The 16227-nt window shown below is 37.3% G+C and overlaps 1 protein-coding gene across 1 annotated transcript in view; it reads right to left on the reverse strand.

Annotated features, from left to right (window-relative positions):
* Window positions 1-1058: 1058 nt before the first annotated feature.
* Window positions 1059-16227, reverse strand: part of LOC144975817 (proton myo-inositol cotransporter-like) — a 36250-nt gene continuing 21081 nt past the window's right edge. The window contains exons 11-16 of the mRNA XM_078920005.1: window positions 16062-16202; window positions 15040-15158; window positions 11194-11346; window positions 8235-8393; window positions 5278-5331; window positions 1059-1150 (exon numbers count right to left, since the gene is read on the reverse strand). Coding sequence (XP_078776131.1) covers window positions 1059-1150; window positions 5278-5331; window positions 8235-8393; window positions 11194-11346; window positions 15040-15158; window positions 16062-16202 — 718 coding nt within the window. The remainder of the gene's footprint in view (window positions 1151-5277; window positions 5332-8234; window positions 8394-11193; window positions 11347-15039; window positions 15159-16061; window positions 16203-16227) is intronic.

A 16227-nucleotide genomic window follows, 5' to 3' on the forward strand; every position in this document is an offset into this window, starting at 1 on the left:
ACAAATCGTGAGTTAGTTGTATTCAATAGTTCAACCAATGAATTAACTTGTTTCCACGAGCTCTACTAAGACAACTCACTAGGCGGTGCAAAAACCAAATAATGACGTCGAACTGCCAGTCTTTTTGGATTTCAGTGTCAGTGTCATAACATAACGATGGCTCCGCTGACACTGACCAAAAAATGACGTAAAAAGACAGGTCTTTGGCAACAAAAGAAAACAAACCGTGAGTTGTATTCAATAGTTCAACCAATGAGATCTCCTGTTGCCATGAGCTCTACTAACGACAACTCACCAGAACCTGTACAAACCTAAAAAATGACGTCAAACTGACATTTCTAGAGGGTTCTAGTATCAGGCTATAACTTAACGATGGGTACGATTCTAGTGTCAGACTATAGATAGTATGAAGTTGACGTCACTCAGGTCTTTGTTATTGCTTTTTGGCACCCGCGTTTAAGAGTAATTCTCACTAAACTGCATTAACCAGATTATAAACGTTCAAGGTTACACATAGTTTTGTGTATTGGAGCGTTATACTTCCGGATGGCAATGTTGTGAGCTTCTTATCAAGCGCATATTATCTGTAGTTTGCGTTGGCTACGGACAAACCCTATTGCCCGCCCAGACAAATGTTAATACATTGCGTTTACTTTAAAAACTGGTAACAATGCCAGCCGGATTTTCCGTACCAACACACGACACAGTGTGTAACATTAAACGTTTATGGATAGAACGAAGTTGACGTCACTTAGGTCTTTGTTATAGTTTTTTCCCATCCATATTTATAAGTAATTCTAACTAAACTAATTTAACCAGACTATAGATAGCATGTGCTTGGCTAAGAAGCTCACAACATTGCCATCCGGAAATATAACGGACCAACACACAAAACTCTGTGTAACCATGATTTTTTATAGTCTGGTTAATATAGTTTAGTGAGTATTTTAAGTCAAAACTAACAAAAATAGGAAGTCTTTTCGTTATATCTACGAAACAATACTTACGATCCATCATTTCCATCACCCCCCCCCCTCCCCAATCTGCATTACTCACATTCAATTTAGCATGGTCGATTGTCGCTTGTTCAAATTGTCCTGTGCCGGTGGTTCCACCTCTGTTACAGATTCTGTTGGTGGAGATATCGCTGCTAGAGACGAAAACAAAATGGCAGATCAAATTAATAATAAAGTAATGGATAATAAAATAATGATGCAGTGGCGGCTTGTATGGATGGGCAAGGTGGGCACCGCCCATGTGGTTTGTTTGAATTAAGTCAATTATAAATTGATCTGCAAAGACCAAATACCAAGTTTTATATTTTTTGACGAGCAGTACACGCTTCAACATCGCCTCGATCGAATTTGAAGTAAAAGTATTATGATCAAAATGAAAAACGGGTGTTTGGGGAAGTGCGGCATTTTAAGCCAATTAAATTAAAGTTAAAATAACGTATCACTAAAATAAATAGCGAGTTGAATATGTCAGCTTAAACGGCTTCCCTTTTGTTTCGTTTTCGTTTATCTAAAATCTTAAACCGTGACCCATTGCCTCAGAATGGTATTTTATGAGGGGGAACTTAATGCCAAAAAAATAGGTTTTTAAATTTAAATGACCTGAAGAAAAAAAATAAATGTTGTTTTTCTTTCTCTTTCAGAGATTGGGTTCTTTCTCCCCAATTAAACATTATCAGAAAAGTTTGTGGAACATGCACTTATGTTGATAATACGAGTAATGAAGTGAGTGGAAAAGTACCAGAAGAGAATAGAGAATATTTTTTCTCGTGGCGACGGGGGCTCAAAACCGCGATTTTACTAATACGACAACTCCGCCGACTTACCCAACACGAGGTTTGAGCACGTTTAGCAGATATTGCGCTATATGAAAGCTCAATTATTTATTAATTATCATGATGATGCCAAACTAGACGGTAAACAACACTTCTCGTGACTTCGTGGTTTCCACGAGGGAAAGGCGATCACACGTCAAACCAATTCATGGGAACAAATCACAGCGCTTGGATGGCAGCCTCGTGTCATTCCATTAGTATGGCTAGTGTTACTACTACTACTGCTGCTACTACTACTACTACTACTACTACTACTACTACTACTACTACTACTACTACTACTACTACTACTACTAGTAGTAGTACTACTACTACTACTACTACTACTACTACTACTACTACTACTACTACTACTACTACTACTACTACTACTACAACTACTTTTAACATTATTATTATCATTATTATATTATTATTATTATTATTATTATTATTATTATATTATTATTATTATTATTATTATTATTATTATTATTATTATATTATTATTATTATTATTATTATTATTGTCGTTATTATTAATATTGTCGGTATCCCATACTTACATTCAGTCTTCACTGCTATATTTCCAGTTGCTGATATAACTGTGACTGGTCGCACTACCGAATGTACAGATGAAATGAGATGATAGCAGTAGTACTAATAGTAGTAGTAGTAGTAGTAGTAGTAGTAGTAGTAGTAGTAGTAGTAGTAGTAGTAGTAGTAGTAGTTGTTGTTGTTGTTGTTGTTGTTGCTGTTGTAGCAGCAGCACCAGCAGCAGCAGCAGCAATAGTAGTAGTAGTAGTAGTAGTAGTAGTAGTAGTAGTAGTAGTAGTAGTAGTAGTAGTAGTAGTAGTAGTAGTAGTAGTAGTAGTAGTAGTAGTAGTAGTAGTAGTAGTAGTAGTAGTAGTAGCAGATATTGCGCTATATGAAAGCTCAATTATTTATTAATTATCATCATGATGCCAAACTAGACGGTAAATAAACACTTCTCGTGACTTCGTGGTTTCCACGAGGGAAAGGCGATCACATGTCAAACCAATTCATGGGAACAAATCACAGCGCTTGGATGGCAGCCTCGTGTCATTCCATTACTATGGCTAGTGTTACTACTACTACTACTACTACTACTACTACTCCTACTACTACTACTACTACTACTACTACTACTACTACTACTACTACTACTACTGCTGCTACTACTACTACTACCACTACTACTGCTGCTGCTGCTGGTGCTGCTGCTACAATTACTACTACTACTACTACTACTACTACTACTACTACTACTACTACTACTACTACTACTACGACTATTATTACTACTACTACTACTACTACTACTACTACTACTACTACTACTACTATTAATACTACTACTACTACTACTACTACTACTACTACTACTACTACTACTACTCCTACTACTACTACTATTAATACTACTACTACTACTACTACTACTACTACTACTACTACTACTACTACTACTACTACTACTACTACTACTACTACTACTACTACTACTACTACTACTACTACTACTACTACTATCTACTACCACGATCTAAATGTAAACGAACTGAAAAATTACAGACCTGTCTCCAACCTTCCATATCTATCCAAAGTGCTTGAACGCATTGTGTTAAAAAGACTTTTGTATCATATCCATCTAAATAATTTAAGTGAAAATTTCCAATCTGCCTATAAATCACATCATAGCACTGAAACTGCCCTTTTAAAAGTATGCACTGATATTCTTAATAGTATTGACAAAAATCATGTCTGTTTATTGACTATGTTGGACCTTTCGGCTGCATTTGACACCATTGATCACGAGATACTTATAATCGATTAGAAATTACTTTTGGAATAAGAGATACTGCGCTTAGTTGGTTTAAATCATACCTAACATCAAGATCTCAGTCGGTTCTGATCGATGGCGCAGTATAAGAAACATTTCCTCTAAATTAGGGCGTTCCGCAGGGGTCTGTCCTTGGTCCTGTTATTTTTACTCTTTATACTCAACCTCTTTCGGATATTTTTGTTAAAAATAAATTAATGTATCATTTCTATGCTGATGACACTCAGATCTATGTAAGCGATATCCCTAGTAATATCCCATCATTGATTACCCGTGTTGAAGACTGTATTAGAGATGTTAAATGCTGGATGGAAATTAACAAGTTAAAGCTGAATAATGAAAAGACAGAGGTGATGGTGTGTGGTAGAAAAAGTGTTTTGAAAGATGATATTCTGAAGTTTACTCTAAATATAAATGGGTGCACAATTAACCTCTCAACGTGTGTGAAAAACCTCGGGGTAATGCTAGCTCAACATATAACTATGCAGGCACAGTTTGATTCTCTATGTAGAAGTTTGACAATAGGATTAAAAAGAATTGCTTCAGTTAGACCTTTCCTAACAAGAGAAGTAACATGCAAACTAATAACATCTTTCATTCTATCTAAAATAGATTACTGTAATTCGTTAATCTCGAATGTAAGCAACGATAAAATATCACGCCTTCAAAGTATCCAGAATGCGGCTGCTAAATTGATTTTAAGAAAGAAGATAACATCCTACTTATTGCCACTTTTGTATGAGCTGCATTGGTTACCAGTTAAAGTGAGAATCGAATTCAAACTAGCAGTATTGTGCTACAAGTGCCTTAATGATCAAGCACCATTGTATATTACTGAATTTTTAGAAACTTATAAGCCAACGAGGAGTCTACGTTCTGCACTAGATTCTACAAAATTAATTGTTACAAATAAATATAAATATACATTTTACGGCGGCAGATCGTTCAGTCACGTCGGACCTTCCATCTGGAACTCTCTTCCTAAAGAATAAGAGAAGCGCAGTCCTTATCAATATTTAAATCAAAGTTAAAACACCATCTCTTTGTTAAAACACATCTTGATTAATGCATCTTTGTAATTTGACCCCAAAATGAAGGTTAATTTAGTTTATGTTATTATATCATTATTTTATATTATTTCCGTATTTGACCTAGCATGTGGATGTATTATAACATATCTTGTATTAATGACTTTATGTTTAGTTATTACATTGTTGTATAATGATAATATTATGTTGATGTAGTTTGTATAATGTTTCATTTGTATAATAATGCCACTGTATTATTGTTTCGCGCATTGAGCATCACCCAGTGATGAAAATGCGCGTTATAAATGTCATGTATTATTATTATTATTACTACTACTACTTCTACTACAACTACTACTACTACTTTTAACATTATTATTATTATTATTATTATTATTATTATTATTATTATTATTATTATTATTATTATTATTTTATTATTATTATTATTATTATTATTATTATTATTTATTATTATTATTATTATTATTATTATTATTATTATTATTATTTTATTATTATCGTTATTATTAATATTGTCCGTATCCCATACTTACATTCAGTCTTCACTGCTATATTTCCAGTTGCTGATATAACTGTGACTGGTCCCACTACCGAATGGACAGATGAAATGAGATGATAGCAGTAGTAGTAGTAGTAGTAGTAGTAGTAGTAGTAGTAGTAATAGTAGTAGTAGTAGTAGTAGTAGTAGTAGTAGTAGTAGTAGTAGTAGTAGTAGTAGTATAGTAGTAGTAGTAGTAGTAGTAGTAGTAGTAGTAGTAGTAGTAGTAGTAGTAGTAGTAGTAGTAATAGTAGTAGTCGTAGTAGTAGTAATAGTAGTAGTAGTAGTAGTAGTAGTAGTAGTAGTAGTAGTAGTAGTAGTCACAATGTTAATAATAATAATGATAATAATGATGATGATGATGATGATGGTGATGATGATGATGATGATGTAATAATAATAATAATAATAATAATAATAATAATAATAATAATAATAATAATATAATAATAATAATAATAATAATAATAATAATAATATAATAATAATAATAATAATAATAATAATAATAATAATAATAATAATAATAATAATAATAATAATAATAATAATAAATTGCGCTTATATAACGTATATTCCCGTTGAAGGGCTCCGTGTCCTTTAAAATAAAATCCCGAGAATAAAAAGAAACATGAAAACATGAAATACAAATATTACGACAGGTCTATACATATATGCTTGTATATACATAGTAGTAGGCATCCTTCCGTCTCAAGAGACGATGGTTTGCGCCCTGTATGGCTTTAGTCTCATCAGTCCTGTTGAGAGCAACGACGGGTGTGACTCAGCAGACCAATCCTTGCATGGCAGTCTCTACCGCAGTTGTTGCACACATAGTTTGACTGTGTGTTTGGTATTTGGATCTGCTGCCTCTCTTTCCTCCTTGCTCTCCTCTCCTCAAACTTCATCTTTCTCCTCTCCTCACCCCTCTTCACTCCCTCCATCACCGCATATCTCCAGCCGCTGCGGTCGTCAGCAAGCGACTCCCAGGTGTTTGAGTCGATGCCTGTCAATTTCATGTCTCGTTTGCAGACATCATAGAAGCGAAGAGCTGGACGGCCAATTGGATTCAATAGTCTGATGTCACAACGGCGGCCATCTTGGTTCTAAACAAAGAAAATCATTACTTTTTATTCTTCATGCTGGCTAGAACTTTTCATTCCCTTTTCATATGCCTTGTGATCAGAATGTGTAAAAGTCAATACATGATCAAATTGATGGGGTTTTTTTCCTCTGGATACGCGTTTAAGCTCGCCGGGGAAATATTTCATACGGCGTCCGCCATTGTTCCGATAGTTTAGAGCCAGTGTTACTAAGTTACCATACGTCATTAGGAAGGAAGTGACAATACGACTTTTGAAGACTATTGGCCGCCGTCCAGAAGCTAGTTCACCGTACATGATATCTTTGGGTATGCGTCCATCGTCCATCCTGTGTACGTGAACAAGCCATCGCAAACGTCGCTGGCAGAGCATGAAATATATACTGAGGGAGTTAGCTCTTTCTAGCACTGCATTGTTAGTGAGTCTGTCCTGCCACCTGATGCCGAGAACTCGTCGTAGACAGCGAATGTGGAACTTTTCCAGGCGGTTCTCCTGTCTGGCATATGTTGTCCAGGATTCACTGCCATACAGTAGGCTACTGAGTACACATGCCTGGTATACTCTGAGTTTGGTGTTCAAAGTGAGTTGGTTGTTGGTCCACACTCTCTTGCTCAGTTGTGCCATGACAGCGGCAGCTTTGGCGATGCGCTTGTCTAATTCTGCATCAAGTGAGAGGTGATGGTTGTGCCCAGGTATGTGAAGTGATCAGTGACTTCTAGCTCCTCGTTGTCAATGTAAATTGCTGGTATAGAGGGGACATCCTGACACATTACATTTGTTTTCTTGATGCTGATCGTCAGCCCGAATTCCCTGCATGCGTGGGAAAACCTGTCCATCAACCGCTGAAGGTCTTCCTCGGTATGCGCGCATAGAGCTGCATCATCTGCAAATAGCATTTCCCTTATGAGGACTGTGCGGACCTTGGTCTTTGCTCTCAGCCGTGCCGGATTGAACAGCTTCCCATCACTTCTGGTGTGTAAATGTACTCCTTCTGCGGACTCTTTGAATGCAAACCTCAGCAGTAAGGAGAAAAAGATACCAAACAAAGTCGGTGCGAGGACACAGCCTTGTTTCACGCCGCTGCGCATGGGGAAGGGTTCAGAGGCTCCACCGTCGTAGCTGATGGTGCCCTTCATGTCGTCGTGGAAGGAGGCAATTATGCTAAGCTGCTGAGGAGGACAGCCAATCTTCTTTAGCAGCTGGAAAAGGCCCTTCCTACTAACAAGGTCAAATGCCTTTGTCAGGTCAATAAATGCAATGTAGAGGTAGAGTAGTAGTAGTAGTAGTAGTAGTAGTAGTAGTAGTAGTAGTAGTAGTAGTAGTAGTAGTAGTAGTAGTAGTAGCAGTAGTAGTCACAATGTTAACAATAATAATGATAATGATGATGATGATGATGATGAAGATGATGATGGTGATGATGACGATGATGATGATAATAATAATAATAATAATAATAATAATAATAATAATAATAATAATAATAATAATAATAATAATAATAATAATAATAATAATAAATTGCGCTTATATAACGCATATTCCCGTTGAAGGGCTCCGTGCCCTTTAAAAGAAAATCCCGAGAATAAAAAGAAACATGAAAACAAGAAATACAAATATTAGCGACAGATCTATACATATATGCTTGTATATATATATATATATATATATATATATATATATATATATATATATATATATATATATAAATACGATGAAAAATGTGTCAAACGTAACAGGGACACAAATAGATATATATTAAAATGGTATAAAAAGTCGAATCATTATTCGTGATTTTTTTAAACGAATCCAATCACAAATAAGCTAGTCAAGGAATAATGCCAACACTCACGGCCATAGGATGCCCGAATTTGTCCATATTTGAACCGGTCATTTTGGTTCATGAACAGAAATTCGATCTCTTCCAGAGATCGTCCTTTAGTCTCCGGGACGCGGAGTAGAGTGAACACGGCGCCCGTTAGGGACACCAGAGCGTAGATTATAAAGGCGCCTGGACAGATAAGATAAAGACAATGATAAGATAAGACGACGCTTTTTAATATGAAAATTATGGCTTAATAGAAGAAATGATGATTTTGACGTCAGTCGGCTCTTTGTTATTGTTTCTAGACAGCATTTCTAATGAGAAGCTCTCACTAAATCTTATTAATCAGAATATAAACGTTTTAGGTTACACGTAGTTTTGTTTGCTGGTATGTTTTATGTGTTTGGTGTGAGTAAATTACAGAAATGTATAGATAGTATGCGCTTGGCTAAGAAGTTCATAACATTGCCATCCGGAAGTATAACGGACTAACACACAAAACTATTTGTAATCATGAACTTTTATAGTCTGGATAATAAAGTTTAGTGAGTATTACTCACAAATGGGCATGGATGGCAAAAAAACAATAATAAAGACCCGAGTAACGGCAACTTCATTCTATCTATAGGTCTATGACACACTGGTTATTCGCGAACAGGAGAGATAATTGAATGAAATTGAATGCACTCAGTTTACAGCCTAACGTGCATCATAAAATGACGCCTAAAGGAAGCGTTCGATAATCTTTAAAAATTCTGCTCAATGCGAATCGTTTATTTTTTATATCTATCTATGTGCTGAAATCTCTGGGGAAAAACGCATAACATCAGCCAGCCGGATATAACGTACCAACACACAGAACTATGTGTAACATTAAATGTTTATAGATAGAATGCGCTTGGCCAAGGAGTTCACAACATTGCCATCCGGAAGTATAACGGACCAACACACAAACTCTGTGTAACCATGAATTTGTATAGTCTGGTTAATACAGTTTAGTGAGAACAACTCACAAACGCGGATGGCAAAAACAACAACAAAGGCCTGAGTGACGTCATCTGCATACTATCTATAGATAGAATGCGCTTGGCCAAGGAGTTCACAACATTGCCATCAGGAAGTATAACGGACCAACACACAAACTCTGTGTAACCATGAACTTTTATAGTCTGGTTAATACAGTTTAGTGAGAACAACTCACAAACGCGGATGGCAAAAACAATAACAAGGGCCTGAGTGGCGTCATCTTCGAACTATCTATAGATAGAATGCGCTTGGCCAAGGAGTTCACAACATTGCCATCCGGAAGTATCACGGACCAACACACAAACTCTGTGTTACCATGAACTTTTATAGTCTGGTTAATACAGTTTAGTGAGAACAACTCACAAACGCGGATGGCAAAAACAATAACAAGGGCCTGAGTGGCGTCATCTTCGAACTATCAATAGTCTGATTGGTAGAATTTAGTGAGAACTAATCGCAATAATGGCTGGCTAAAAACAATAATAAAGAGTTGAGGGACGTCAGTTTCGTTCTATCTACAGAATTCATTGAACACTAATCATTAATATGGCTGTAAGCAAACAATAACAAAGAGTTTAGTAACGTCGTTTTTGTCTGTTCAGATAGTATAAGTTTGGCTAAGAAGCTCACAACATTGCCATCCGGAAGTATAACGGACCAACACACAACACTATGTGTAACCTTGAACGTTTATAGTCTGGTTAATACAGTAAAGTGAGAATTACTCATAAACGCGGCACACAAAAGCAATAACAAAGATTCGAGTGACGTCAACTTCATACTATCTATAGATAGTATGCGCTTGGCTAAGAAGCTCATAACATTGCCATCCGGAAGTATAACGAACCAACACACAAAACTTAGTGTATCCATGAACGTTTAAAGTGGGGTTAATAGGGAATGAGATTAGCGGAAGAGTAACGTCCCTTGATTGGAAGTCACGAGCGGAAAAGTTATTAGAGAGAGAACGTCATGTTGGTTGGGCGGCATGAGACACTTCACCGAAAGCGAGGACGAGAGAGACGCATGCGCAAAACCATTTTGACGTTCTCTCTGTAAGGTGACGTTCAATCAAGGGACGCTACTCTTCCGCTAATCTCATTCCCTATAGATAGTATGCGCTTGGCTAAGAAGCTCACAACATTGCCATCCAGAAGTATAACGGACCAACACACAAAATGGTGTGTATCCATGAACGTTTATAGTCAGGTTAATACAGTTCAGTGAGCATTACTCATAAACGCGGATGGCAAAAAAAACAATAACAAAGACCTGAGTGGCGTCATCTTCGAACTATCTATAGAATTCAGTGAGCCCTAATCATTTATATAGATAGAATGCGCTTGGCCAAGGAGTTCACAACATTGCCATCCGGAAGTATAAAGGACCAACACACAAACTCTGTGTAACCATGAACGTTTATAGTCAGGTTAATACAGTTTAGTGAGAACAACTCACAAACGCGGATGGCAAAAACAATAACAAAGGCCTGAGTGACGTCATCTGCATACTATCTATAGATAGTTCGAAGATGACGTCATTCATGTCTTTGTTATTGTTTTTTTGCCATCCGCGTTTATGAGTAATGCTCACTGAACTGTGTTAACCCGTCTATAAGCGTTCATGGATACACACAATTTTGTGTGTTGGTTCATTATACTTCCGGATTGCAATGTTATTAGCTTCTTAGCCAAGCGCATACTATCTATAGATAGAATGCGCTTGGCCAAGGAGTTCACAACATTGCCATCCGGAAGTATAACGGACCAACACACAAACTCTGTATAACAATGAACTTTTATAGTCTGGTTAATACAATTTAGTGAGAACAACTCACAAACGCGGATGGCAAAAACAATAACAAAGGCCTGAGTGACGTCATCTGCATACTATCTATAGCTGCATGCAAACAATAACAAAGACCTGAGTGGCGTCAATTTCGTTTCATCTGTTGTCTTACCTTTGACGTGTATAAGGCTGATCAAGGGAACAAATGTCAGGCTGGCCACGCCGTTGGAAATCCAGTTGGTGAAAGTGGCCATGGAGTTGGCCACCGACCTGGCCCAGATGGGGTAGATCTCCGAATTGATCGTCCAGGGGAGAGGGGCAGCACCTGATGAAGGCAAATATTGTAGAAGGAAGGAAATTGACGTCATTCGGCGTTTTGTCATTGTTTTAGACAGCTATTTTTTGGGATTAGTTCTCACTAAATGTGATGCTGGCTGAGAAAACCCGGGAAGATGCGGCAAGCTTCGATTTTTTCGAGATATGAGCCAAAATCGAAGATAAAGTGTTTCCCATAGCAAAAAAAATTATTCAGGAAAAAATTCATAACTTGGGTTCTAATAGACATAGAAAGAAAATTTAAAGTGGTAAATGATCTTGATACACCGCTGCATATATAACTTTTATGAAATTTGCGCATCTTTCCAGGTTTTCTCAGCCAGACACACAAATGATATCAATCAGACACCATTTGGCAACGGCATCAATAGATAAACAATTTAACTTTTATATAGAGGAATATCCACTAAATGTGCTCAAAGCGCTTTACAAGGAAATATTTAGGAAGGGACAATGCGCCTGTTAGGTGATGTTACAATTTTTTTCGGACAGAGACAACGCTGTTAACGGCCAGGTACTCATTTTACACCTGAGTACGGTAAAAGAGTGCGATTCGAGTAAAGAGTCTTTTCCAAGGACTCAACTATGCGTCGAGCAAGGCTCGAACCCAGGACCTTCCGATCCGAAAGCGAGTGTCATACCACTAGACCACAAAGCCGCACAAAAGATACCGTCGCCTTGGCATTCCATGAAGGAATATAGATAATCCATCAAACATGATGTATGATGCCAACAGGAATCACCCAAGTTGTCCAAGTGAGTAAATTAGGGGTTAATAATATTGCCCAATGAAAAAAAATGAAAGTGCCTGAAGCGGGTCTCGTACCCGGACCTTTCGAATCACAATGCAATGCCTCACCACTCGGCCGCTTCGCCAAGGTTACACACAATGTTGTGTATTGGTACGTTCTATACGGCTGGCGGACGTTGTGAGTACTTTACTGAAACGCATAGCATCAATATGATTTTTAAAAAATTGCATTTGTATTGATAGTATTTGTTTAGGTAAAATACTCATAAATCCTTCCGGATATAAGGTAAGAACACACAAACATATTATGTGTAACCTTTAACCTTTATAATAATAATATAGATAGTATGCGCTTGGCTAAGAAGCTCATAACATTGCCATCCGGAAGTACAACGGACCAACACACAAAACTGTGTGTATCCATGAACTTTTATAGTCCGGTTAATACAGTTCAGTGAGCATTACTCATATACGCGGATGGCAAAAAACAATAACAAAGACCTGAGTGACGTCATCTTCGAACTATCTATAGATAGTATGCAGATGACGTCACTCAGGCCTTTGTTATTGTTTTTGCCATCCGCGTTTGTGAGTTGTTCTCACTAAACTGTATTAACCAGACTATAAAAGTTCATGGTTACACAGAGTTTGTGTGTTGGTCGGTTATACTTCCGGATGGCAATGTTGTGAACTCCTTGGCCAAGCGCATTCTATCTATAGTCTGGTTGATGGAATTCAGTGAGAACTACTCATTAAAATAACGGACCAACACACAAAACTCTGTGTAACCATGAACTTTTATAGTCTGGATAATACAGTTAAGTGAGAATTACTCATTAACGTGGATGGCAAAAACAATAACAAAGACCTGAGTGACGTCAACTTCATTCTATCTATATTCTGATTGATAAAATTTAGTGAGAACTTCTCATTAGAAATGCTATCTTGAAACAATAACAAGGAAATGAGTGACGTCAATTTCGTTCCATCTATAGACTTTATCCAGAGAGAATCTAGCGGAAAGCATTATGCGATAGAAGTGGAGTGGCGTCCTGTCAAAGGGATAGCAATCAATTGCATTTGTCTGTTGAACGCTTTAGAAACCGGGATTAATGAAAGGGATAGACACTTAGATAACCACGCCTCTCTGACAGTCGTCACAATATGACCAATGGCAGTGATTGGTAAACATAACGAACGACACAGGTTTTACTATCGATGTGTCTAAATAAAATACCCACATTGTTCTGCCGCTTGATCAATAGAATGAACACAGAAAATTTTCTTTAAAATTAAATATATATTATGATTAGAAAATCGTGTGATAACAAGTCACCTATTTGGCGTTTTAAAAAAAACACCCAATAACAATTATCTGAGACAGGTCGATTTCATTCACGTTATTGTTTATCACCCAACTATGCTTGTCCGAGCACGTGTGAAGGTGTGTCACAAATTCCATGTTTTGATTGGTCAAAATCCCACTGGTTAATTAGTTTTGTATCGTGCCTAAGTTCAGTTTTGCCTCGATTCGATGCAGCGTAAAACTCTGATGGATCTTTTATGTTTCCTGCGTCTCAGTAATAAGGAACAAACGTGTGATTGTCAAAAAAAAACTGGTTCTAATCTCATTGGAAGTGTAAAACCGCTCTTCTGGTTGATAGGATACATACCTCGTACAACTGATCTTCTAGTGTCATAGTGACGTCATCATATTTTCTAGTCTAAATAAATAGAGCTTAAAATAGAGCTTTTTTATAGCGCAATATCCACTAAATGTGCTCAAATCGCTTTACAAAGGTCCCTGACTAACAGCAACACGTAACATGTAGAACGAGACATGACGCCTGTTAGGCGATATTACAATTTTTCAGACAGAGACAACGCTGTTGACGGCCAGGAACTCATTTTACACCTGAGTGCAGTGAGAGAATGTGAGTAAAGAGCTTTTTCCAAGGACTCAACTACGTTGGTCGTTAACAAAGCTCATCCATCCTCGCTTTTTTACGACCTGTCATTTTAAGAATCTGCCTCTGCCTCCTGTCTGCTGCTAAAATAGTTATGCCACCTTACGATTCAATATGTAACCTATTCATTATTAGTCCTCCAACGGACTGGTTACATACACGCTTCCAAGGGATTTGGAACCAGAAGATTAGAACGTGTCCCAGGTTTGGTTTGAGAGTTTTTGCCAAGATGAGGGTATATTAAATCGATCAATATTTAAAACACGAGTTTTTCTAGACAATATGAAAAAAGTTGAGCTTTTATATAGCGCAATATCCACTTAACATGCTCAAAGCGCTTTACAAGGGGTCCCAGGCTAACAGCAACACTTAACATGTAGAACGAGACATGACGCCTGTTTTGTTTTGTTTTTCCGACAGATACAACGCTTGTTAACGGCTAGGTAATCATTTTACACCTGAGTACGGTGAGAGAATGTGAGTAAAGAGCCTTTTCCAAGGACCCAACTATGCGCCGAGCAAGGCTCGAACCCAGGACCTTCCGATCCGAAAGTGAGTGTCACAAGACCACATAGCCGCATCTTTCCAGAATGCGGGGCAATCATTATCTGGTTACATAAAATTCAATGAATATGAACAAACTGTCCAGTACAGAGGAAGAAGAAACACAATGAATATGAACAAACTGTCCAGTACAAAACTAAAAGTGACACAATGAATATGAACAAATTGTCCAGTACAGAACGAGAAGAAACACAATGAATATGAACAAACTGTCTAGTACAGAACGAAAAGAAACACAATGAATATGAACAAATTGTCCAGTACAGAACGAAAAGAAACACAATGAATATGAACAAATTGTCCAGTACAGAACGAGAAGAAACACAATGCATATGAACAAACTGTCCAGTACAGAAGCAGAAGGAACACATGAATATGATCAAACTGTCCAGTACAGTACCTGGTGCGTAGAAAATGACGAATAGGACCATTCCTAAGAGGGGTATTTTGGCCGAGTCGTTCGGGCAGTATTCGCTGAAGAGTTTGAAGTATGATTTGGCTGTGGTGTTCAAGGCACATCTGAAACAGGGATTTGATTAATTGTTTTATTCATTTACCTTTAAAATTACTTTTTCAAGAATTTATTTACCTTTAGAATTACTTTTTTTTAAATTTATTTACCTTTATAATTACTTATTTTTTAATTTATATACATTTAAAATTACTTATTTATTTATTTATTTATTTACCGTTAAAATTACTTAGTTATTATTTATCTATCTCTTTATCTATCTATAATATATTTTTTACTCACTAATTATGTGTCTGTTTATTTATGTATTTGCTAGTCCGTTAATCGTATAAAGTTGAAGCAGGGGGGGGGGGGGTCCCGATAGCTCAGTTGGTGGAGCACTCCCTTAACACGCAAAGGGACCGAGATCGTAGGCGGGTGAAGTCAGAAACATATTCTAACCCTACTTGTCCACACAGCAGTGAGTCGGTAGCTAGGTCTGTTAGATCTGGCGGAAACTACTTTGCGATAGACTTTCGTCCTATCCAAAGCGTAGCAGGCAGTCGCTATTGTCCCTTTAGGCTACAGAAACTCCGGACAAACTCCGGATCCATGGTCCAATGGCTATGAAGGACTACTTTATCACGAGGTCGAAACGGACCTGTAATTTGAGCTTAACTCGATCTTTTCTATAGTGCAATATCCACTGAACGTGCTCAATTTGACCCAAAAAATGTTGGATTTGTATTCATGCGCACCAAAAGATTATTTATAATTACCAATCAGCTGTCTTTTGCACCAAATTTCACACCAATTAAAAGTGCGAAAATATTAGGCAATCGTTGAATAAAATTTTTTATTCAATGCGTTCAAAGGATTATTCAACGATTACGTATACTTTACTAAGAAATGATAGGGTTTTCCAATAGGAAGGCTGTAATAACATTATTTTATCCATTTGTCCTACGTGCCTTCCGTGAACGGCATGAAATGTCTCGTGTTCAAGATGAAATGCCATTTTCACACACGCTCCCTTCTCATTGAAGCCCGTCCTGTCGATGACGCAGAAGCCGCACCCCTCGTCGGAGCTTCTTAGACAAGAGTAACAGGTCCTGAAATAAATAGTAGAATAGAATA

Source organism: Berghia stephanieae, chromosome 6, assembly GCF_034508935.2.
Source record: "Berghia stephanieae isolate SIO BIC M18660-M18661 chromosome 6, UCSD_Bste_1.3, whole genome shotgun sequence".
In the NCBI taxonomy this organism is placed as follows: domain Eukaryota; kingdom Metazoa; phylum Mollusca; class Gastropoda; order Nudibranchia; family Aeolidiidae; genus Berghia; species Berghia stephanieae.